Source organism: Amblyomma mixtum, chromosome 7 (assembly GCF_055824585.1).
Source record: "Amblyomma mixtum isolate Tamu chromosome 7, ASM5582458v1, whole genome shotgun sequence".
NCBI classification, from domain to species: domain Eukaryota; kingdom Metazoa; phylum Arthropoda; class Arachnida; order Ixodida; family Ixodidae; genus Amblyomma; species Amblyomma mixtum.
Genome location: NC_143018.1, coordinates 60777945 through 60804388, shown reverse-complemented (window position 1 = coordinate 60804388; position 26444 = coordinate 60777945). Strand labels below are relative to the sequence as shown.

At 44.8% G+C, this 26444-nt stretch overlaps 2 protein-coding genes across 12 annotated transcripts in view; one reads left to right on the top strand and one right to left on the bottom strand.

Moving 5' to 3' along the window:
- Nucleotides 1–216: 216 nt before the first annotated feature.
- Nucleotides 217–25844, bottom strand: LOC149336235 (uncharacterized). Of its 4 annotated transcripts, none has more exons than XM_089552756.1 (7): nt 24790–25844; nt 22184–22368; nt 18999–19439; nt 13702–13836; nt 11748–12188; nt 3797–3931; nt 217–3403 (listed from the first exon to the last, which is right to left on the bottom strand). In XM_089552756.1, exons 2-7 carry the CDS (start codon nt 22269–22271, stop codon nt 2784–2786), a joined length of 1860 nt encoding a protein of 619 aa, XP_089408882.1. In that variant the 5' UTR covers nt 22272–22368; nt 24790–25844; the 3' UTR covers nt 217–2783. The 4 variants fall into 4 exon arrangements, with proteins under 4 accessions (XP_089408882.1, XP_089408884.1, XP_089408883.1 ...); XM_089552758.1 differs by having other exon boundaries at nt 22259–22368; XM_089552757.1 differs by having other exon boundaries at nt 25321–25844.
- Nucleotides 25717–26444, top strand: part of LOC149336234 (uncharacterized) — a 12300-nt gene continuing 11572 nt past the window's right edge. For 3 of the 8 annotated variants that reach the window (XM_089552768.1, XM_089552769.1, XM_089552765.1), the window contains exon 1: nt 25717–25884. The gene's annotated coding sequence lies outside the window, so the exon portion shown is untranslated. Of the gene's footprint in view, nt 26267–26444 lie in introns of all 8 variants that reach the window. The other 5 variants (XM_089552771.1, XM_089552763.1, XM_089552767.1 and 2 more) reach the window with 4 other exon arrangements.

Sequence of the window (26444 nt, the reverse complement as noted above, 5' to 3'; positions counted from 1 at the left end):
AAACAGCCACATGCCGCCGGTGGGATCCCACCGGCGGCATGTGGCTGTTTTTTCTTCTGCTTTTCTAATCAATTAGCTTTAAGCGATAACATATTCAACAACATTATAAATTGATCAACACCACAAATTAAATAAAATAAATAAAAAATCCCCTGTGCCCCTTGGTTTCTGTGGCTGTTGGCTTCTCTCATATTTATAACGAGCCCCTCATTCCCCTTTCCTTGTTTACCTCATTGAAGCAATTTCCGTACTCCCAGAATGCATTTCACCACTTTGAGTCAGTTGCTTCTTTCCTTATCCCTATTTTGCCACACGATGGCCGAGTTTGGGGCAGTTCTAGCTCGCAAACCATATTCACTTTCGGTTTCAGAGCCACAGGCCTGTGCTGCACACCTGCTCTTTTGTTCCCTCTTTATTCCCCCGTGGATAGGGACCAGAAAGATTTTTGTCTGAAGACCTCAAGTTGGAGCTGTTACTATGTTGTCTATGACATCCTTGACAATGGCGGAATTATATTTCTAGGATATAGTGCTAGTGTAGTATATTTGAGGAAGGTAACTGTAAATTGTGAGGTTTAATTACCGGAAGTGCCAAATGGACATTGATGGATGGCATGGTCTAAGGCTCTGAATTAATTTTGACTATGAGAGGTTCTTAAACATGCACCCATAATGCACAGCACGTAAGCATTTTTAACATTCGCTGCAATGAGATTGCAGCCGCTGCAACCGAATGCCCATGACCTTGGGATCAGTAGTTGAATGTCAAAGCCACTGAGCTACTGCGACGGTAAGTAATGGCCCCGTCAGTAGTAGGGAGAAATATTTTTTTCTGTAGCGACCCTAAACAGCATATTATTATTCAGTAAAAATGAAAGCAGGTATCGGAAGTGTTTTGTTTTCTTGAACTTTGCATGCACTACAGTGCTTAATGAGCAGTTTTAAAGCCACGTGTGTGTAGAATGTGCTGTCTGCATTTTTTTTTTTCAAAGTAGTGCCCCAGGATTCTGTACATTTCTTTTTTAATGAAACTGTGTAACAGTGAAGTTGAGTACTGCTTCCGCCTGTGCTTATGTACACTGTGTGTGTGCCATACTTCTATCAAAGCAGCTCAGCAAATGAAGAGGCAATAGCTGCTTGCACTTAACCTGATGGACAGTGAGCGAAGCAGTGGGTTTACTGCCTCTTGCATTTTGTACAAAAGGCTATAAGATTTCACCAGTAGGAGTGCATTACCTCTTTAAATATATCCAAATTAAATGTCTCATTGTTAGATATATGTCACTGTTCCGTGCAATGAGTATGAAAAAGGGTTACCAGCAGTACAACAACTTCAGGCATTTGGTGACAGTAAAACTAATCATTTGTGAAACACCTAAGGGCATGCTCGCCAGACTTCTCAGAGGTCATGACTTTGCAAGCTGGCTTAACCATTGCATAGCCCACAAGGCTAGCTGTCTGCTAATGCGATGCATCACTTCAATAGGCCTCGGTGACTGCTCGAAAGACGTAAAATGAGCTGCCAAAAAATAACTAAACATAAAATGCCCAGCCCACACCGGGGCAGTGTTCAAAAAACAATGCGAAACAAAGAGCTCCATCTGTGTTCCTCCCTTCCCCACAAAACATTTTTTCACAAAGCACGGCAAACCTCGCCAGTTTTATTGGAGACAATAAAACATGGATAATGAGTGCCAAGAACAACCACAATGAAGTGAAAAATTCCCAAGAGCAAAGCTTATATAATACACCCATGAATCGACTGATCCTCCAAATGTTGATAAAATGAAATCTCAAAACACACTCCAGAACTTCTCACTGCATTGCATCATGTTTAATACAAACATATCACCAAACAACTGCAGGAATCTTAATATCAGTGGCAAAATCCCAATGCACTGCAAGGGCAAGTTCTGTAATTGTAGACTAGCACTGAAAGTAAATGTGGCAAATCCTGTTCAGTAATGCTGAAAAGTGCCATAAGAAAGATTAACGTGCCAAACATAACGTTAAATGCTAGAATAACAATGCTACTTCAAGAATATTGTGCAACCACATCACCTAAGCTATGCTGTTCTTGGAAAAGAGATCAGACATACTGGGCACACAATTGGCAGCACAGAAATATGCCGTTTACATCTAAAGGAGACAGAAATTTGACAAACCAAAACACAAACAGTGGCACAGAGCATTTCTTATATTTGTACATATACGCTACAGACTACTCCTACAGCGTACAGAAAAAAAACAAGCCATTTTCCTTATGAAACAATGCTCGAGCACCAACATGGAAAGCACAGTGCACAAGCGGAGTTCTCTACTTCTGGTATGTCCATGAGCAGCTGCACTGACATCATTTGATGAAATCACAAAGCCCTGTCGAGACAGATGCATTCAGAATGTGACAGTTTGAAGAATGGTCCAGCCCGCTTTGTTTCCCTGAATGCTCTTTCTGGCAGAAGTGCCCGCACTTGCACCACAGTGACACAATAATTAGGCAAATTTTAGCAATTCTCCTGAAAGCCTTGTTCCCACAGAACATGATGCTGTGTGTGCCAAAATTTCAAACTCAATGATGCGCACAAAGTTTAGTAGGGTTTCTTTCCTTGTGGAGGGACGGCACCCGACGAGGACCTACGAGCTCGTGTACTTCGCAGGCATACAATTACGCAATTTTTTTGGGGGAAGGATCATATTGATGTGGGAACAAACTGGTCAGTGCAAGCACTGGCATAACGGTGACAAGGAACGCCATAGCAAGTGTCGGCATAAGGCACCAGAGCTTCATGCAAATGTGTGCATTTCTTTTTTGTGAGCTTTCAATTCGCTTCTCTCTCGGAACGTCTCTTCACAGTAGGTACACTTATACGGCTTTACACCTTTGTGCGTTTTCAAATGTCTCTGCAGGTTTCCACCTAGTCCAAAGGCCATGGGGCACAGCTGACAGCGGAACGGCTTCTCACCTGTGTGGGTGCGACGGTGTACAATCTGGGCACTTCTGGTTGCGAAAGCTTTGTTGCAAATGTCACACTTAAACGGACGGCTGCCCGTGTGGGTGCGGAAGTGCTTTTCCAGGCTCTCATTTAGTGCAAAGCTCTTCCCGCACAAGTGGCACTTGTATGGACGGTCCCCGGTGTGGGTACGGAGATGTACCAATAAGTGGCCTTTTTGTGCAAACCTGTTACTGCAGACGCAACACTGGTGTGGCCTCTCAGCAGGGTGGGTGCGGTAGTGAACCGACAATTCAGGTCTTGTCATGAAGCCCTTGCTGCAGTAGGTGCACTTATGCGGCATCTCACCCCCACAGACATCACCAGTTGTAGCACGGTGGCATGTGCTGGTTGTTCCACTCTGTAAATTCTGTCCAGGCGGTGCACTATGCTCCTGATGTGTGGTGGCCATGCCTGCATTGAGAAAAGCAAAGTAGTTACTTTTACATGTGGGATCCCATATGACACAGCTCTTTAGCAGCTACGGCTATTAGCACGAGAACACACATTGCAATTTTATACAAATGCCACGCCGGCATATTCGCGTCTGGCTCATAAGGCCAATCTAAAGAAAATTCAGTTTTGAAACAAGACGCTCCACATCAAGGTGCGCCTACAGTTAAAGCCAAGATTTCAACCTCAAAATAAGTGAATTACAAAAATGACCTGACATTGGAACAAAGTTAACAGCCATAGCAGGTGCGACAAGCTTGCACCATAGCCAACTTTATGAAAGGAAATATGTAAGTCTGCCGTGGTGAAGACTGTTTAAAAAAGCAAAAAGTATGAATGCTTCAATGAACATACTTCCAATCTCCGCAGAAGCACGAAGGTATGCGGACTGTCCCACGTCTTGCGGTTGCATAACTGGTGCATGCTCGATCTCCACTGAAGGTGGCCAGTCAGAAAACAGCTGAGTCTGTTCCTGCTTCACAACCGGTACTTTCATACAAAAGAAACAGAGAAGAAGGAGAGAAAGAAGAGAGACAAAAGTGAGCCGTGTGGAAAATTAATACACTGCTAATCACTATGATAAGACAGCTCATTCTGTGAAAAGCCATAGTGATGCCATGCTGATACAGCTATATTTCTCTTTGTAAATATCAGAGTATTCTTTTTTTTTTTTAATGCCAGTACTTGCCATATGGCATAAGATGGGGACTTGCATTACGCTACAAATAATCATGGAGGCTATTCTCATGGAACAACCCGATCGAACTATTACTCGTTGTCAGTATACAGGATGTTTCACCTAGGAATTTACATAAGTTTTATAAACAGGACTTTCGACTTAAACGAGGCCCTTTTTAGGCACAGCACTGTCAGCGGTGAAATGCACCAGAAAGCAACCAAGAGGTGCTATCTAGCAGGCTAGTTAACTAATACTGAATAGTTCTTTTTAACTATTACTATTGGGCTCCTAAATTATTGACAGGTGTGTAGCCCGCCATAAGTGATATCAATATGAGTTACTGATATTTCGAAAGCGTGATTACTCCTGGCACTGCGGCCCAACAAATTTTGGCTATTTCAAGACAAGTTACGTCCACTGAAGAAGTTGCGTATTTTGGTGCAGTGTAGCCAAAATTTGTTGGGCCACAGCCTTGAGGTAACTGTGCTTTTGAAATTATAAAAACTGGTCTGCATATCATTTACAGTGGGCTACACTCCTTACAATAAATAAGGAGCCTAACAGTAATAGTTAAAGTGAACTACTCAGTATTAGTTAACCAGACTGCTTGTTAGCACGCCCTAGCTGCATTCTGATGTACTACACCACTGCCAATGCTATGCCGAAAAAAAAGCTTTTCTAACTCAAATTGTGCAAAGTCTTAGGTGAAACACCCTGCATATGTGGTGCATGTCGTAATTTTTTATACAGCACTTCAGTCGCATACAAGCCAAGAATAAGGCGACTGGTAATGTTCACCGAAAGAGGCCCTTCAGTCAGTGGTCTCGACCTGTTTGACTTAACGCCATAGTTAATCCTTGGCTAATCCCCTAGCACCTGCCAGCCCCCTGCAATGCCATGCTACCAAGTGCAAGGAAGTCAACCATGACATCATGAGAGCCAGTCAACGCCAAAGGCTGGAGGGCCTCTTTTGAGCAGCAGCGCTGCGTTCTAGAGTTGTATCTGAATGTTGTCTCTCTACACTCTGAACGCACCTGTCTTATGAAGTTATATATAGCAACACTTCTTACACTCTATCAACAAGAAGCTGCTAGTGCCATATTTTATGAAGATTGCATATTTTCAGAGACATTCCTCGAGGTAGCAATCCGACTCATGTGTTTCCACACCTTAGCAGTACGTCAAACACTGCGTCTCACTTTGAATGATCACATCAGCAATACATAAGCAAGTCATGACTCTACACATTCCAGGTCATTTGGCACCACAGCTACAATATAGGGAATTAAGCAGGCACACTTATAAACAGCTGTGCCAGCGTGCATAATGTCACATTTGTGAGGTTGACCTCAGAAAGAACACGCACATTTAAGGCCATTCAACACACAGACAAGATCCAAAAACAGTGAAACCAAACAGAGATTGTGTGGCAGAGGAGCACTATCATCATCAAGAAATATACAACTCTCACTGTGGTCGATCAAAAAGCCCCATGCACAGTTACATATGTCTGCACAGTCAGACTGCGGTCCAAGATGTATTTACACTGCCCATATTTCATATCTGAGTCATCTTGCTATGCCCTTGGCTTCACACAGCTCGATGCACCTGACTTTGTGAGCAAACAGCAGACATTTGGCCACTGGGCACAGTGCGCACAAAAAAAAAGATTACCACAAGCAAGGCTCCGGAGGTATGGGGAAAAGGTCACACAAGGTGCTCCAGTCATGCGAGCACCAGTGGTGAGATTGGCAGGCCGTTCCCATTACAGTGGCACAGGGGAGGCTGGTAGAGAGGAGCCGCTCAACAGCATGCATTGCATCAATGCTGCTGTGTGCTGGTTGTTTGCCAACAGTCTGTGATCTCGCATCCTTGTCAGGAGAAGTGTATCCACATGAATGTCAGACTATCACTGACGGCATTCGACACTCATGAAAGACTTGTCTGGGGCAGCACGAATGATTGTATTTATACACTTACATACTTACACCCCCACCACCCCAGAAAGCGGTAAAGGCACAGTCAACTTCACTCCCAGTGTCCAATATTGCACCGTTACTTATCGCGATTTTATCGTTCCGGATGTTGGTGACTTGTGGCAATCTTTTTTTGAGCGCACTACTAAATATTTTACAGGCCATGGACATCAAGGCTTGCAAAAATTTACAGAAGTTGATTTCAATGATTTTCCCTCTAGTAGAGTTTAGTTCATGACTTGGCAACATCCGCTTGAATGCCTGAAAAAAAAAAAAGACAATGTGCATAAGTACTAGAATAATCCCAGTGCCATAAGCAACAGCATGTAGATATTTTATGTGTTAATCACAACATGAAAAGCACCATATGAGATCAGAGAGCAAATCACATATGTGTATTGAAAGGCTCAGTATATTCAGGCATTTAGTAGCAACTATTGAAGTGAGTGAATATGTTCAGGAAAGTAAATGGTCTCTAGCAATATAACTGAGCAGTAAATTGCGCCTAGTCTCTGTGTTTGCAACTTTTCAGCATAAATGGTTAGTTTGATATGAATGAAGAGAAGACCTCAGAGACAGTTGAGAGGTCAAAAGTAAAATGTGCCCATGTTCATGTATTCCAACACGTTGAAACTTTCAAATCTGGAAGCAGGAGCAAGGTTTTGTCACGATGACCTCATCGCATAGACTATGCCCTGGAGAGGAGCGACAGCAAAAGCTACTGCACAGTGCACTGGTACACATCGCCATAGCCACTTGCCTCATATGCCCCCTGATTGCAGCACACCCTACACTGGTGCCTCCCCACATTCCATCGGTGCCTCGAGGAAAAATTCCTGTTTAAAGCAGGTGAAAAGTGGAGCTCTCAAATCAGACATGGGATGTAACGTTTAACGACGCGGACGTTTTAACAGCTAGAAATTTCCCCATACTGTCATCACTGTGCAACACACTAAAATGTGCAAATAAAATAGATGGTCCAAAAGTTATGCACAATCAACTAGGGCAGTAATGGTAAGCTCTAGGAAATAAAATATTGTCGTAGCTCAGAGCATTGATCCTATACCACCTGACTGATGACTCATTTTACTTCTCACTTATTTGAGGAAAGCCACTAGGGATGATCAATGCAACACCTTACTATGCCAATGTGCAGTGATTGAACTCAACAGATGAGGGCATAGCTCTGCAACATCGTTCACAGTAAGCTTATGGAGACAACAAACTGAATTGAAGATATGCTTTTCATGCCTTCAGGTTTCAGTGTGATGACTACGGCATCCAGGGCAAGACAGATTTAGGTAGACCGTCACGTGTTACAAAGTCACTGATAAAGTAATCCAAAAGGACAGGTCCTTCACGAAGTGAGGCATCATGGAGCACACAGGTATTACAAAATAATCTGCGTTAACACTAACTGAAGGACTGGGATACAGAAATATTTGTGCTCGCTGGTTGCCAAGGCTGCCGGCAAGAAAGATGATCTGTGTAGATCTGAGGAGATGATCTGATCTCTATGGAATACTGTTCCGAGATGACAATGAGCTCACTGCGTATCAAGAAGTGCTGCAGCGTCCCACCTCGAGAATTTTGTGACTGTGCATTCACATCATGGACAGAAAGACATGAAGTGCAGTGAATCAGATGGATGACACATTTAGTGATATATCGAAAGAACTAACAAAGCAATGTTTCTGGCTACACAATTTCATTTCCCTAGTGCTTACCGTTATCAAGCTGCAGTGGATTGTGCATTACATTTTGACTGAACTTTATAACTGCATGTTGCTTCTACCAGAGACTCTTCCACGTAAACATTCAAGATGTTTTTAGAAATAGACAAGACAGAAACTGATTGTAAAGTCATCTCAGAGAAGCTCGTGTAAAGAAACAGCGAACAGGTCACATAAAACCAAACATTAAAACCTGATGCATTGGCGAGTGTGAACAAGGGCGTCCGCAAAACTTTTTCCGGGGGTGGGGGGTGGGGGGGGGGGGGCACCCGATGTTCGGGGATGGGGGTGGCGGTAGGTTAGCACTAAAAAGGAACTAGTGCAAAAATAATATCCGTAATTCTAGGGGGGGGGCAACCGCCCCCCCTTCCGGACACCAGAGTGTGAACACATTGACATGCGTGTGTGTGTGTGTGTGTGGGCATGCGTGAAGGTGCTCAAGGTCAATGCATCGTAGCCAAGTAACATGCGCTTCAGAGAATCGTTATTTGGGTAGGTATAAAAACAGAATAAAATGGCACCTTTTTTAAAGCAGCAGTAAAAACAGTGGCAGTACATGAGCTACAATAGTGAAGATAAGGTCCACTTTTCAACAAAAGAAACTAAACTAAGCATCTTTAAGCGCATTTATGTATCTAAGACTTATTGAAACTAGAACACGCAAATGAAAGTTAGTCCACTTAGAAAATTCAAAGCACAAAGTTGAGATTTAAGAGCGTTTAATTCATCGACTGCAAAGAATGGGTGTTACGGATCAAAACCACGCCTTGCACACATGCAGTGGAAGCTTGCATGCAACTTTTGCCCTGCCAGGAGAGCCTGCAACCGCACATTTTGATGGAGTCTTCGTTACACATACATGCTGATGACAAGGAAGGCTGGGGACCACGGCAAGGGGAGCTCCCTAAAGCCCATTTGGTAACCCTTTCGATTTTGGTCGGGTTGAAAATTCACCAAATATCCACCCCCTGCTCTTTTTCCGCCACATTTTTTACCAACGTGTCTGTGGATACCAGTGTATTTTCTTCCTCCTCAGCAGAGGCAGTTTGAACAGCAGTGCTTGTTTTCGCGAGTTTGAAGCAAAATGAAAAGTGTTGCCCCGATTGTTATTAGCTTTAATTTACTTGTACTACTGCTAACCCTTCAGACTTTCCAAGCGACAAGCACACTCTACCCACATAACAATGTTTTGGATTCATCTCTCCAGTATAGTGGAATTAAGTACAGCAATTCAGTCACTAAACACAAGTTGTCTTAAAAAAAAACTGCTTCAAGATTCAGAGACTAAGAAGCGAAAGGAGCGGAACACACATCGACCCTTTTTCGGCTGCCAGGCTCCTTTAGAAATTGACGTCAGTGCCAGGTTTTCCTTTTTGTTACCGGCTCTCTCTATCGTCATCAACACAGCAGATGCTAGAGAGTGGGCATGTTAGTGGGCATCACCTGGTTTTCCTTCAAAGCATACTAGGCTGTAGGCAATTGGCAGAGAGTAGTGCTCCGAGCACTATGACACGTGGCAACAACGAATTTTCCAATACACACGACACAACTCGTGGCACCATTCGCTTGCACACAATCCTCGGTTCCGCTCATGCATGAAAACACAAGAATATCTGTAAGAACAAGGCTAGAGCACAATTAAAATCTGCTGTTTCAGTCGCTGCTGTAGCACAGTGGACTAATGGTTCATTTTTAAATGACAACTTAGTGGTGCGTGACCTCTCTTAACTGATGCGTTTTCTTTTCTTTAAACCAAGCACTAACAGCATGAGAATTCATTTACCACTACAGCTGGGCCTACATTTAGGCTGCATTCTCAGATGCTTTTGAGCAAAATCATTATTTAAAAAAAGTCATAGTTTCAGTATCCCTTTTTTCCTACCTGTAACCAGTAATTACCTGCACACAAATCAATTACTGCTCCCTTCTGGATGTGTTTTGTACTTTAGGTTGCACTACGAGATGTTTCTGAGCGGAATTAGCAGTTTAAGAACCTTAAATACCACCTTGACTAGGCTCTTCCTAGACGACGCTACATCGCCACCTAGGAAGAGAAGGCAATGCACAATGGCGGAACACTAGCATTACATCACCAGTGTACCATATGGCGAGCTCTTCAGACACCTGGAGACACTGGAGATGCCCCAGATATGGCTGAACACCCTCTGTTGCGTCTACGCCAATACCGCAGCTAAGGCCTACAGCTGCGGGCTGAATCCCAGGAGGTGCCAGTGGAGAAGGGGCTGAAGCAAGGCTCTCCACGGTCCACCCTGCTCCACATGTTATATGCAGCACCTGTGGAAAGTAACCTGCTATAATCAAAGCTATGCGTCACCGTGGACATCGCATAATCCACAAGGCTACCTGACTGCTGATGCGATGAATCACTCCGACAGGCCTCTGTGGCTGTTCAAATGACATAGAACGCGCTGCCAAAAAATAACTAAAAATAAAATGCCCAGCTCACACCAGAGCAGTGTTCAAAAAACAAAAAACAATGTGAAACAAAGAGCTCCATCTGTGTTCCCGCCTTTCCAAAAAAACATTTTTTTCACAAAGCACGGCAAACCTCGCCAGTTTTATTGAAGACAATAAAACATGGATAATGAGTGCCAAGAACAACCACAATGAACAGAACAATTCCCAAGAGCAAACTTTATAAGATACACCCATGAATTGACTGATCCTAAAAATGCTGCTAAATATGTTGATAAAATGAAATCTCAAAACACACTCCAGAACTTCTCACTGCATTGCATTATGTTTAATACAAACAAATCACCAAATAACTGCAGGAATGTTCATATCAGTGGCAAAATCCCAATGGATTGACAGGGCAAGTTCTGTAATTGTAGACAAGCACTTAAAATAAATGTTGCAAATCCTGTTTAGTAATGCTGAAAAGTGCTATAAAAGAGATTAACATGCTAAACATAACGTTAAATGCTAGAATAACAATGCTACTTCAAGAATATTATGTAACCTCATCACCAAAGCTATGCTCTTGTAAAAGAGATCAGACATACTGGGAACACAATTAGTAGCACAAAAATTTTAATTTTTGCCGTTTAATTTTTGAAGATGCTGTTTACATCTAAAGGAGACAGAAATTTGACAAACCGAACCACAAACAGCGGCACGATGCATTTCTTACATTTGTACATATACGCTAGAGACTACTCCTACAGCGTACAAAAAAAAAACAAGCCATTTTCCTTATGAAACAATGCTCGAGCACCAACATGGAAAGCACAGTACACAAGCGGAGCTTCCTAGTTCTGGTATGTCCATAAGCAGCTGCACCGACATTATTACATGAAATCGTAAAGCACTGTCGAAACACATGCATTCAGAATGTAACACTTTGAAGAATGGTCTGGCCCCTTTTGGTTCCCGGAGTGCTCTTTCTGCCAGAAGTGCCCGCACTTGCACCACAGTGACACAATAATTAGGCAAATTTTAGCAATTCTCCTGAAAGCCTTGCTCCCACAGAAAATGATGCTGTGTGTGCCAAAATTTCAAACTCAATGATGCGCACGAAGTTTAGTAGGGTTGCTTTCCTTGTGGAGGGACGGCACCTGACGAGGACCTACAAGCTCGTGTACTTCGCAGGCATACAATTACGCAATTTTTTTTGGGAAGGATCATGTTGATGTGGGAACAAACTGGTCAGCGCAAGCACTGGCATAACGGTGACAAGGAACGCCATAACAAGTGTTGGCATAAGGCACCAGAGCTTCATGTAAATGTGTGCATTTCTTTTTTGTGAACATTCAGTTCGCTTCTCTCTCGGAACGCCTCTTCGCAGTTGTTGCACTTGAATGGTTTTGCACCTTTGTGAGTTCGCAAATGTCTCCGCAGGTTTGAACTTTGTATAAAGGCCTTGGGGCACAGCTGGCAGCGGAACGGCATCTCACCTGTGTGGGTGCGACGGTGTGCACTCAGGGTGCTGCTGGTTGTGAAACCTTTGTTGCAAATGTCACACTTGTACGGACGGCTGCCCGTGTGGGTGCGGAAGTGCTTTTCCAGGCTCTCCTTTTGTGAAAAGCTCTTCCCGCACAAGTGGCACTTGTATGGACGGTCGCCGGTGTGGGTACGGAGATGTATCAATAAGTGGCCTTTATGTTTAAACCTGTTGCCGCAGACGCAACACTGGTGTGGCCTCTCAGCAGGGTGGGAGCGGTAGTGAACCGACAATTCAGGTCTTGTCATGAAGCCCTTGCTGCAGTAGGTGCACTTATGCGGCATCTCACCCCAACAGACATCACCAGTTGTAGCACGGTGGCATGTGGGGCTTGTTCCACTCTGTAAATTCTGTCCAGGCGGTGCACTATGCTCCTGATGCGTGGCGGCCATGCCTGCATTGAGAAAACCAGAGTAGTTTCAATTACATGTGGGATCCCATATGACACAGCTCTTCATACTCCGTTTCATACTTAGCTGTCAACGCTGCCAAGGCTACGGTGCCTGTTCGCGCTCCTCGTCCGCATCGTAATCTAGTGCGTCGAAAGTGACAAGAGTAATGAACTCAAAATTAAAGTTATTTTTGGTTAATATTGCAGCATAATAATAATGGTGTTTTATTTTGCAAAAAGATTGCTTTTTCTTTAATGTTCTTCAAAACAGAGTGCCTTAGTTTTCTGGGTTTTTTTCGGCTCCTCCTGTATCAGGTTTTCGCAGCTAGGCCGGCCGGTGATGTCTTCCGCGTTCGTCTTTCGGTTTCCGAGTATGGAGAAAATGGCAACGCTATCGCCTACTCGCTTGTTTTCTTCGCCCACTGCGGCTTCAAAAACATCTCTACTCTGGCTCTTTTGGCGTCATGCAGGTCTCTTTCGCTAAAGGCATTCCATTGAGGACGAAGCGTTCGATGGCCTGTGCAGCGGAATCTCTGCTCAGGGCCTAAAAATGCAGAGCTTTCAACAATCCCCATCTCGCCGCACTAGCTCACTCCCATAACACACCGAATCCGACATCTAATACAAAACATTACTACGACCGGAAGGACTTCAAAGAATTTTCCTTGTGACAACAGCTCAAAGAGGAGACCCCAGTCAGACGCTCCTCACTTTAAAGCCGCCGAGTACACCGATCAATACAAGGTTGCCGCTAGCCGAGGCTGCTCCGAATAATCGACGCCACACTGAATTCTATCACCACACAATGATTCATTGTGTGCCGCATGCTAAAAAGTCGTTCAGTACCCGAGAAAAGCACTTCGCAATCACGTCCGTCGCCAATACACTACACTGCCTTTTCCCTTCGAGACAAGTAAACAGCGCTGTGTTTTTCAAAGTAGGTATTAGAGTTTGACAGTTTCGAGTTTCTACCTAATGAATCTTTTAAGAAAAATAAAAAAAAATTTAAAAAAAACCACCCGAGCCGGGAGTCGAACCTAGGCCCTTTGTAAAATGAACAGAAAGGCGCGCGCTTCGTACCACTCAGCCACGACGCGAGGCGGACGGATACATTTTGCTTGTTTTTTGCAGCGGACTACTTTCGTACCTTTGGCAGCGTTGACAGCTATGTATGAAACGGAGTATAGCAGCTATGGCTATTAGCACGAGAACACACATTCCAATTTTATACAAATGCCACTCCGGCACATTAGTGTCTGGATCATAACACCAATCTAGAAAAAATTCAGTTTTGAAAGAAGACGTTCCGCATCAAGGTGTGCAAACAGTTAAAGCCAACATTTCAACATCAAAATAAGTGAATTACAAAAATATTCTGAGATTGGAACCAAGTTAACGGCCATACCAAGTGCGACAAGCTTGCACCATAGCCAACTTTATGAAAGGAAACATGTAAGTCTGCCGTGGTGAAGACTGTTTAAAAAAGCAAAAAGTATGAATGCTTCTGTAAACATACTTCCAATCTCCGCAGAAGCAGGCAGGTATGCCGACTGTCCCACGTCTTGTGGTTGCATAACCGGTGCATGCTCGATCTCCACAGAAGGTGGCCGGTCAGAAAACAGCCGAGTCTGTTCCTGTTTCACAACCGGTACTTTCATACGTAAGAAACAGAGGAGAAGGAGAGAAAGAAGAGAGACAAAAGTGAGACATGTGGAAAATTGATACACTGCTAATCACTATGATAAGACAGCTCATTTTGTGAAAGCCATAGTGATGCAATGCTGATACAGCTATATTTTTCTCTTTGTAAATATCAGAGTATTCTTTTTTTTTAATGCCAGTACTTGCCATATGGCATAAAATGGGGACTTGCATTACGCTACAAATAGTCATGGAGGCTATTCTCATGGAGGAACCCGATCGAACTATTACTCGTTGTCAGTACACAGGATGTTTCACCTAGGACTTTACATAAGTTTCATAAACAGGACTTTCGACTTAAACGAGGCCCTTTTTAGGCACAGCACTGTCAGTGGTGAAATGCATCAGAAAGCAACCAAGAGGTGTTATCTAGCAGGCTAGTTAACTAATACTGAATAGTTCCTTTTTAGCTATTATTGTTAAGCTTCTAAATTATTAACAGGTGTGTAGCCCACCATAAGTGATATCCATATCAGTTTTTGAAATTTCGGAAACGTGCTTATTCTCGGCGCTGTTTCACGACAAATTTTGGCTATTTCAAGATTAATTACGTCCACTGAAGAAGTTGCGTATTTTGGTGCAGTGTAGCCAAAATTTGTTGGGCCACAGCCCTGAAGTAACTGTGCTTTTGAAATTATAAAAACTGGTCTGCATATCATTTACAGTGGGCTACACTCCTTACAATAAATAAGGAGCCTAACAGTAATAGTTAAAGTGAACTATTCAGTATTAGTTAACCAGACTGCTTGTTAGCACGCCCTAGCTGCATTTTGATGTACTACACCGCTGACAAAGCTATGCCGAAAAAAGCGCTCTTCTAACTCAAATTGTGTAAAGTCTTAGGTGAAACACCCTCTATATGTGGTGCATGTCGTATTTTTTTACAGCACTTCAGTCGCATACAAGCCAAGAATAAGGCGACTAGTAATGTTCACTGAAAGAGGCCCTTCAGTCAATGGTCTCGACCTGTCTGACTTGATGTCACAGTTAATCCTTGGTTAATCCCCTAGCACCTGCCAGCCCCCTGCAGTGTCATGCTACCAAGTGCAAGGAAGTCAACCATGACGTCATGAGAGCCAGTCAGCGCCATAGGCTGGAGGCCCTCTTTTGAGCAGCAGCGCTTCGTTCTAGAGTTGTATCTGAATGTTGTCTCTCTACACTCTGAACACACTTTGTCTTATGAAGTTATATATAGCAACACTTCTTACACTCTATCAACAAGAAGCTGCTAGTGCCATATTTTATGAAGATTGCATATTTTCAGAGACATTCCTCGAGGTAGCAATCCGACTCATGTGTTTCCACACCTTAGCAGTACGTCAAACACTGCGTCTCACTTTGAATGATCACATCAGCAATACATAAGCAAGTCATGACTCTACACATTCCAGGTCATTTGGCACCACAGCTACAATATAGGGAATTAAGCAGGCACACTTATAAACAGCTGTGCCAGCGTGCATAATGTCACATTTGTGAGGTTGACCTCAGAAAGAACACGCACATTTAAGGCCATTCAACACACAGACAAGATCCAAAAACAGTGAAACCAAACAGAGATTGTGCGGCAGAGGAGCACTATCATCATCAAGAAAAATACAAATCGCACTGTGGTCGATCAAAAAGCCCCATGCACAGTCGCACATTTCTTCACACTGAGCCTGGGGTCTGGGATGTATTTACACTGCCCATATCTCACATCTGAGTGATCTTGTTAAGCTCTTGGCTTGACACAGCTCGATGCACCTCACTTTGTGAGCAAACAGCAGACATTTTGCCACTGGGCACAGTGCGCACAAAAAAAGAGATTACCACAAGCAAGGCTCCGGAGGTATGGGGAAAAGGTCACACAAGGTGCTCCTATCACGCGAGCACCAGTGGCGAGATTGGCAGGCCGTTCCCATTATCATATCACCAGGGAGGCCTGGTAGACGGGATCCGCTCAACAGGAAGCATTGCATCAACGCTGCTGTGTGGTGGTTGTTTGCCAACAATCTGGGATCTCGCATCCTTGTCGGGAGAAGCGTATCTACATGAATGTCAGACTATCGCTGATGGCATGGTAGATGCTGAATTCGACACTCATGAAAGACTTGTCTGGGGCAGCACAAATAATTGTATTTATAAACTTACACACTTACACACCCCCGCCCCCCCACCCCATAAAGTGGTAAAGGCGCAGCCAACTTCACTCCCAGTGTCCAATAGCAACGCGATTTCATCGCTCCGGATGTTGGCGACTTGTGGCAATCTTTTTTTGTGTGCACTGCTAAATATTTTACGGGCTATGGGCATCAAGCCAGTGGGCCTGCAAAGGTTTCCAGCAGTTGATTTCAGTAGTTTTCCCTCTAGTACAGTTTAGTTCGTGACATGACAACATCTGCTTGAATGCCTGAAAAAAAAAAAGACAAAATGTGCATAAGTACTAGAAAAATCCCAATGCCAAAAGCAACACTATGTAGATATTTTGCGTTAATCACAACATGGAAAGCACCATGTTATCTTGACAAAAACTGCTTCAAGATTCAGAGACTAAGAAGCGACAGGAGCGGAACACCCATCGACCCATTTTCGGCTGCCAGGCTCCTTTAGAAATTGACGTCAGTGCCAGGTTTTCCTTTTTATTACCGCCTCTGTCTCTCGTCACCAACAAAGCAGATGCTGGAAAGTGGCCATGTTAGTGAGCATCATCTCGCTTTCCTTCAAAGCATACTAGGCTGTAGGCAATTGGCAGAGAGTAGTGCTCCGAGCACTATGACACGTGGCAACAACGAATTTTCCAATACACACGACACAACTCGTGGCACCATTCGCTTGCACACAATCCTTGGTTCCGCTCATGCATGAAAACACAAGAATATCTGTAAGAACAAGGCTAGAGCACAATTAAAATCTGCTGTTTCAGTCGCTGCTGTAGCACAGTGGACTAGTCGTTCATTTTTAAATGACAGCTTAGCGGTCCCTGCCCTCTTTTAACTGATGCGCTTTCTTTTCTTTAAACCAAGCATTAACAGCATGAGAATTCATTCACCACTCCAGCTGGGCTTATTTTTAGGCTCCATTCTCAGATGCTTTTGAGCCAAATCATTGTTTAAAAGATTATTTAAAATCATATTTTCAGTATCCTTTTTTTTCTACCCGTAAACTGCACGCAAATCAATTATTGCTCCCCTCAGGATGTGTTTTACGCTTTAGGATTCATTATGAGATGTTTTGGAGGGGAATTAGCAGTTTAAGAGCCTTAAATAGCACCTTGACTAGGCTCTTCCTAGATGACGCTACGTCACCATCTAGGAAGAGAAGGCGATGCAGAATGGCGGAACAGTGGCGTTACATCACCAGTGTACCATATGGTGAGCTCTTGAGACACCTGGAGACACTGGAGATGCCCCAAATACGGCTGAACACTCTTTGTTTCCTTTATGTCAATACCGCAGCTAAGGCCTACATCTGCGGGGCTGAATCCCAGGAGGTGCCAGTGCAGAAGGGGCTGAAACAAGGCTCGCTACTGTCCACCCTGCTCCACATGTTATATGCAGCACCTGTGGAAAGTAACCTGCTACAATCAAAGCTATGCGTTACCGTGGACATCGCATAATCCACAAGGCTAGCTGACAGCTAGTGCGATGCATCACTTCAATAGGCCTCGGTGACTGCTCATAAGACGTAAAATGAGCTGCCAAAAAATAAAAAGAAAATGCTCAGCTCACACCAGTGCAGTGTTCAAAAAAACAATTTGAAACAAAGAGCTCCATCTGTGTTCTCCCCTTTCCAACAAAACATTTTTTTCACAAAGCACGGCAAACATCACCAATTTTATTGGAGACAATAAAACATGGTTAATGAGTGCCAAGAACAACCACAATGAACAGAAAAATTCCCAAGAGCAAAGCTTATAAGATACACCCATGAATTGACTGATCCTCCAAATGTTGATAAAATGAAATCTCAAAACACACTCCAGAACTTCTCACTGCATTGCATTATGTTTAATACAAATATATCACCAAATAACTGCAGGAATGTTCATATCACTGGCAAAATCCCAATGCACTGAAAGGGCAAGTTCTGTAATTGTAGACTAGCACTGAAAGTAAATGTGGCAAATCCTCTTTAGTAATGCTGAAAAGAGCTATAAAAGAGATAAACACGCCATACATAACATTACATGCTAGAATAACAATGCCACTTCAAGAATATTATGCAACCATATCACCTAAGCTATGCTCTTGGAAAAGAGATCAGACGTACTGGGGACATAATTGGCAGCACAGAAATATGCCGTTTACATCTAAAGGAGACAGAATTTTGACAAACCAAAACACAAACAGTGGCACGGTGCATTTCTCATACTTGTACATATACACTAGAGACTACTCCTACAGCGTACAAAAAAAAAACAAGCCATTTTCCTTATGAAACAATGCTCGAGCACCAACATGGAAAGCACAGTGCACAAGCGGAGTTCTCTACTTCTGGTGTGTCCATTATCAGCTGCATCGACATTACATGAAATCACAAAGCACTATGGAGACACATGCGTTCAGAATGTGACAGTTTGAAGAATGGTCCAGCCCCCTTTGGTTCCCTGAATGCTCTTCCTGGCAGAAGTGCCCGCACTTGCACCACAGTGACACAATAATTAGGCAAATTTTAGCAATTCTCCTGAAAGCCTTGCTCCCACAGAAAATGATGCTGTGTGTGCCAAAATTTCAAACTCAATGATGCGCATGAAGTTTAGTAGGGTTTCTTTCCTTGTGGAGGGAAGGCACCCAACGAGGACCTACAAGCTCGAGTACTTCGCAGGCATACAATTCAGCAAGTTTCTTGGGGGAAGGATCATGTTGATGTGGGAACAAACTGGTCAGTGCCAGCACTGGCATAATGGTGACAAGGAACGCCATAACAAGTGTCGGCATAAGGCACCAGAGCTTCATGCAAATGTGTGCATTTCTTTTTTGTGAGCTTTCAATTCACTTCTCTCTCGGAACGCCTCTTCGCAGTTGTTGCACTTGAATGGTTTTGCACCTTTGTGAGTAAGCAAATGTCTCTTCAGGTTTCCACCTTGTATAAAGGCCATGGGGCAAAACTGGCAGCGGAACGGCATCTCACCTGTGTGGGTGCGACGGTGTGCAATCAGGATGCTGCTGGTTGTGAAACCTTTGTCGCAAATGTCACACTTGTACGGACGGCTGCCCGTGTGGGTGCGGAAGTGCTTTTCCAGGCTCTCCTTTTGTGAAAAGCTCTTCCCGCACAAGTGGCACTTGTATGGACGGTCGCCGGTGTGTGTACGGAGATGTAGCAGTAAGTGGCATTTATGTTTAAACCTGTTGCCGCAGACGCAACACTGGTGTGGCCTCTCAGCAGGGTGGGAGCGGTAGTGAATCCACAATTCAGATCTTGTCATGAAGCCCTTGCTGCAGTAGGTGCACTTGTGCGGCATCTCAACCCCACAGGCATCACCAGTTGTAGCACGGCGGCATGTGGGGCTTGTTCCACTCTGTAAATTCTGTCCAGGCGGTGCACTATGCTCCTCATGTGTGGTGGCCCTGCCTGCATTGTGAAAAGCAGAGTAGTTTCAATTACATGTGGGATCCCATGTGACACAGCTCATAAGCAGCTATGGCTATTAGCACGAGAACACACATTCCAATTTTATACAAACGCCACTCCGGCACATTAGTGTCTGGCTCATAACGCCAATCTAAAGAAAATTCAGTTTTGAAAGAAGACGTTCCGCATCAAGGTGTGCAAACAGTTAAAGCCAACATTTCAACATCAAAATAAGTGAATTACAAAAATATTCTGAGATTGGAACCAAGTTAACGGCCGTACCAGGTGCGGCAAGCTTGCACCATAGCCAACTTTATGAAAGGAAACATGCAAGTCTGCCGTGGTGAAGACTGTTTAAAAAAGAAATGCTTCTGTGAACATAATTCCAATCTCCGCAGAAGCAGGCAGGTATGCCGACTGTCCCACGTCTTGCGGTTGCATAACTGGTGCGTGCTCGATATCCACTGAAGGTGGCCGGTCAGAAAACAGCTGAGTCTGTTCCTGTTTCACAGCCGTTACTTTCATACATAAGAAACAGAGGAGAAGGAGAGAGAGAAGAGAGACAAAAGTGAGCAGTCTAGAAAATTTTGTGAAAGCCATAGTGATGCTATGATGATACAGCTATATTTCTGTTTGTAAATATCAGAGTATTCTTTTTTTTTTTTTAATGCCAGTACTTGCCATATGGTGTAAGATGGGAACTTGCAATACGCTACAAATAGTCACGAAGGCTATTCTCATGGAGGAACTCCATCAACCTTTTACTTGTCGTCAGTATACAGGATGTGTCACCAAGGACTTTACATAAGTTTTAAAAACAGAATTTTTTACTTTAAAAAGAGAGGCCTTTTTTAGGCACAGCACAGTCAGCAGTGAAATACATCAGAACACAACCAACAGGTGCTATCTAGCAGGCTGGTTAACTAATGTTGAATAGTTCTTTTTAACTATTACTATTGGGCTCCTAAATTATTGACAGGTATGTAGCCCGCCATAAGCGATATCAATATCAGTTATTGAAATTTCGAAAACGTGATTACTCTCAGCGCTGTGGCTCAAGAAATTTTGGCTATTTCAAGGCAAGTTACGTCCACTGAAAAAGTTGTGTATTTTGGTGCAGTGTAGCCAAAATTTGTTGGGCCATAGCCCCGAGGGTAACTGTGCTTTCGAAATTATAAAAACTGGTCTGGATATCATTTACAGTGGGCTGCACTCCTTTCAATAAATAAGGAGCCTAACATTAATACTAGTTAAAGTGAACTACTCAGTATTAGCACGCCCTAGCTGCATTCTGATGTACTACACCGCTGCCAATGCTATGCCGAAAAAAAAGCTCTTTTAACTCAAATTGTGTAAAGTCTTAGGTGAAACACCCTGTATATGTGGTGCATGTCGTATTTTTTATACAGCGCTTCAGTCGCATACAAGCCAAGAATAAGGCGACTAGTAATGTTCACCGAAAGAGGCCCTTCAGTCAGTGGTCTCGACCTGTTTGACATAATGTCATAGTTAATCCTTGGTTAATCCCCTAGCACCTGCCAGCCCCCTGCAATGTCATGCTACCAAGTGCAAGGAAGTCAACCATGACATCATGAGAGCCAATCAGCGCCATAGGCTGGAGGGCCTCTTTTGAGCAGCAGCGCTTCGTTCTAGAGTTGTATCTGAATGTTGTCTCTCTACACTCTGAACACACTTTGTCTTATGAAGTTATATATAGCAACACTTCTTGCACTCTGTCAACAAGAAGCTGCTAGTGCATATTTTATGAAGATTGCATATTTTCAGAGACATTCCTCGAGGCAGCAATCTGACTTATGTGTTTCAACACCTTAGCAGTACATCATACACTGCGTTTCATTTTGAATGATCACATCAGCAATACATGAGCAAGTCACAACTCCACACATTCCAGCTCATCTGACACCACAGCTACTATGTAGGGAATTAAGGAGGCCCACTTATAAACAGCTGTTCCAGCGTGCATAATGTCACATTTGTGAGGTTGATCTCAAAAAGAACACACACATTCAAGGCCATTCAACACACCCACAGAAGGCAAAAGCAGTGAAACCAAACAGAGATTGTGGTTCAGAGGAGCACTATCATCATCAAGAAAAATACAACTTGCACTGTGGTCGATCAAACAGCCCCATGCACAGTCACACATTTCTGCACACTCATACTGGAGTCCGGGATGTATTTACACTGCCCATATTTCACATCTGAGTGATCTTGCTAAGCTCTTGGCTTGACACAGCTTGATGCACCTCACTTTGAGGGCAAACAGCAGACATTTGGCCACTGGGCACAGTGCGCACAAAAAAAAGAGATTACCACAAGCAACGCTCCGGAGGTATGGGGAAATGGTCACACAAGGTGCTCCTATCACGCGAGCACCAGTGGCGAGATTGCCAGGCTGTTCCCATTATCATATCACCAGGGAGGCCTGGTAGACGGGAGCTGCTCAACAGGAAGCATTGCATCAACGCTGCTGTGTTGTGGTTGTTTGCCAACAGTCTGGGATCTCGCATCCTTGTCGGTAGAAGCGTATCTACATGAATGTCAGACCATAGCTGATGGCATGGTAGATGCTGAATTCGACACTCATGAAAAACTTGTCTGGGGCAGCAAAAATAATTGTATTTATACACTTACACACTTACACACTTACACACCCTCCCCACCCCATAAAGTGGTAAAGGCACAGCCAACTTCACTCCCAGTGTCCAATATTGTACAGTCACCTAACGCGATTTCATCGCTCCAGATGTTGGTGACTTGTGGCAAACTTTTTTTGTGTGCATTGCTAAATATTTTACGGGCTATGGGCATCAAGCCAGTGGGTCTGCAAAGGTTTCCAGGAGTTGATTTCAGTAGTTTTCCCTCTAGTACAGTTTAGTTCGTGACATGACGACATCCGCTTGAATGCCTGAAAAAAAAAAAAGACAAAATGTGCATAAGTACTAGAAAAATCCCAATGCCAAAAGCAACACATTGTAGATATTTTATGTTTTAATCACAACATGGAAAGAACCATGTTATCTTAACAAAAACTGCTTCAAGATTCAGAGACTAAGAAGCGACAGGAGGGGAACACCCATCGACCCTTTTTCCGCTGCCAGGCTCCTTTAGAAATTGACGTCAGTGCCAGGTTTTCCTTTTTGTTACCGCCTCCGTCTCTCGTCTCCAACACAGCAGATGCTGGAAAGTGGCCATGTTAGTGAGCATCATCTCGTATTCCTTCAAAGCATACTAGGCTCTAGGCAATTGGCAGAGAGTAGTGCTCCGAGCACTATGACACGTGGCAACAACGAATTTTCCAATACACACGACACAACTTCTGGCACCATTCGCTTGCGCACAATCCTTGGTTCTGCCCATGCGTGAAAACACAAGAATATCTGTAAGAACAAGGCTAGAGCACAATTAAAATCTGCTGTTTCAGTCGCTACTGTAGCACAGTGGACTAGTGGTTCGTTCTTAGACGACAGCTTAGTGGCTCGTGCCCTCTTTTAACTGATGCGCTTTCTTTTCTTTAAACCAAGCCCTAACAGCATGAGAATTCATTCATCACTCCAGCTGGGCTTATTTTTAGGCTGCATTCTCAGATGCTTTTCAGCCAAATCATTGTTTAAAAGATTATTTAAAATCATATCTTCAGTATCCTTTTTTTTTCTACCCGTAACCTGCACCCAAATCAATTACTGTTCCCTTCTGGATGTGTTTTGCACTTTAGGTTGCATTATGAGGTGTTTTTGAGCGGAATTAGCAGTTTAAGAACCTTAAATACCACCTTGACTAGGCTCTTCCTAGATGACGCTACATCACCATCTAGGAAGAGAAGGCGATGTAGAATGGTGGAACACTGGCGTTACATCACCAGTGTACCATATGGCGAGCTCTTCACTGGAGATGCCCCAGATACGGCTGAACACCCTCTGTTGCGTCTACGCCAATACCACAGCTATGGCCTACAGCTGCGGTTCTGAATTTCAGGAGGTGCCAGTGCAGAAGGGGCTGAAGCAAGGCTCTCCATGGTCTACCCCGCTCTAAATGTTATATGCAGCATCTGTGGAAAGTAACCTGCCACCAACAAAGCTACGCTTCGCAGTGGACTTTATCAATGAAAGGCTCAGGGAAAGGAAAAGTCTGTCTGCACTGGTGTTTGCGGACGACACTGCACTCCTGGCAAACACAACGTAAGAACTGCAAGCGCTGGTCACAGTCTGTGCAGATGGCATGGCGAAGCTACAGCTCAACTTTAAAGCCAAAAACTCGACTGTGAAGAGATTCGCAGGCTCTGCCATTACCAAAGACTCATTGAAGCTGCCAGGCAGCAGGTTGCTGTCTGTGACCTCCAGCTACTGGTCACTAGGTGTGCAGTTTGGTTACAGACCAAACTACACAGATCAGCATGAAATACACCTGAGACTATCCTCAACACGGGCCAGATATAACCTCTACAAGCATTGCCTCTGGAGACGTAACCAATTCCTCATGGTACAGGAGCTATGGAAGATGGTGCACGTCCCCGCACTAAGATTCGCAAATGCTGTCACATGTTTGACCGCTCTAAAGCATGAATGGCTTGAACAAACGCAACGCACGGTGGGCAGGCTAGCGTTGCTATGCCACAGCAATGTCGCCAGTGAGGCGATCCAGGGGGACCATGCGAGGTTGAGCTTCGAGGCACGCCAAGCACACGACAAGGTGGCAAACGAGGGCAGATTCCGCCTGATGCAGCTTCACCACTGGGCCCAGAAGGTTTTCGATTATGTGTGCTGCTGCGGGATATGCACCAAGCGGATGAAGCGACTGTAACACCTGTGCAAGCGATACGGCTTTTTCGTCCATCTTGTGAGTGAAGCAAGTGAGTGCATCTGGAAACAGGCCATCAACACCCAGGTCCGCCAGAAAGTGAGCAAGATGTGGAGGCTAACAATAGGGGCCAAGCCCATGCTTGAGGTGTACAGGAGCTGCAAACAGGAGATCTGAGTGGAGAGAGTTTACGACAATGGCATGGGCAGCACCCTCCTCTTCGAGGCGCGAGGGGGGAGGGGGGGCCTCTTTGTACTCTTTTTCAGTGCCAGCGCTTCGACATAAAGCCTGCAGAGCAAAGTGTGCCAGGTTTGTGGTGATCCTGAGGAAACTGCGGAGCACCTTATCCTGCGCTGTGCTGGTCGCCACGCTTCCACAAGTGCTCAGCTTCGTGAACGAAGCAAATACCGAGGTGCAAGAACGAAGCAGCAGCTCTCCGAGTGCCCCCTTTCTTTCTATGTTGAACTATAGCTACAGTCCCAGTTTTTGTCTCTCTTTTCTTGAGCATGGCCTGAGCACATGTACTACCCACCTGTTCCAAAGGGCATGGCCACATCATCATTATCATCATAGAGCAATAACCCGTGCGAGTGCACTAAGTGCATGGAGCATCGTTCATTGAAGTTATGCCAAGCGGCAATGACGAACGGATGGTGGACTTCAGATTGCATGGACGTAAATTCGAACATGGCGCGCACGGAGCGCCTGTCGGAGAGCTCCGAAATGGAACCCCCCAGCTGATCATGACAAAGGATAACAGACGATGAGCAGAGAGGGAGCGGCCTCAAAGGTAGGGCTGCAACGCGGCCGTAAAGCAGCGAAGAGTCAGGCAGCGCTGGCAATGGCAGCTTATGTTTTCGGCCAAAGCGCCGCGTGCCAGTGGGAGAAGCTCGCAGTGACGTCTTCCGCGCGCATCACGGCATCACTCCCGCCGGTGGTATCACTCCCGCTCCGGCTTGCAACCATGCAGCCGCCACCTACTGCACCGACCACACACACCACACACAGCTGAACGGGAAGCAAGTTAACAAGAGCAGCACGACGCGGCAGAAATGGGACGAACTTGTCACGAACAGGGACAAAGACTCCTCTATGGTAGGGCAGGGTCAATGTTCAAAACCCGGCTCCAAACAAAGGGGAGCGAATGCTGATGATGGGAGTGGAAACATAGAGTAATAATGAAGTTACGGGTAAAACAGATGATGATAATGATGGTTGAAAGTTTCAAAATAAACAAAGAGTTTTGAAGCGTTTAAGACGTTTTTTTTTTTCTTCTATCGGCCACTGGGAGACTGCCATAAAGTTAGCCTTCGAGGGTTTTTCTCAGCCACGTTCACAAAGAAGAATCCTCGGTGGCGTAAAAACCGAAACCACAAATTAATGGTGTCTTTTTCTTCCTCCATGCTCTCCTCAGTTCTCTCCTTCCTCCATGCTTCCCTCTATCATCAGCATCCGCTCTCCGGAGGCTATGGCTCTCCTTTAGAGGCGTGCTTGTAACATTGACTCTGCTCTACCATAGAGGGTGAAACGCCCCTACCGTAACAAGTATCCTCGACTGACCTGGGTGATTTAATTCGTGCCATTTCTGTCATGTCGTGCTACGCTTGTTGCCTTGCTTCCCGTTCAGGTGTGTGTGGTGCAGCGGGTGGCGGCTGGTTGCAAGCAGGAGCCCCGCAGCATACCACGGGCGGCATGATGTGTGCGGAGCACGTCGCTGCGAGCCTCTCCCACTGGCACGCGGCGCTTTGCTGAAAACGTACCCAGCGCTGGCTGCATCTCCGCTGCTTTCCGGCGGCGTTGCAGCCCGACCTTTGAGGCCCTCTCTGCTCACCGTCTGTTGCCCTTTGTCATGATCAGCTGGCCGGTTCCACTTCGGAGCTCACCGACAGGCGTTCCGTGCGCGCCATGTTCGAATGCGATCTGATGTCCACCATCTGTACGTCATTGCCGCTCGTCATAACCTCAATGAACGATGCTCCGTGCACTTAGTACACTCGCACCGAGGTTAGGTGAGTTATAACATGGAGGAAGGAAAGAACTCCATGGGTTATAGACCGTTTACAGCGCGCAGTTCTTCCGTTTGAGACCAGATGGCGCCACAGGTGCGCTCGGAACACGGCACCATTACTGGCCTCGTAAGTTGCCGGCGTGTACGCCTCGACGCAGCTGTGGAAATTTCGCGGGTGG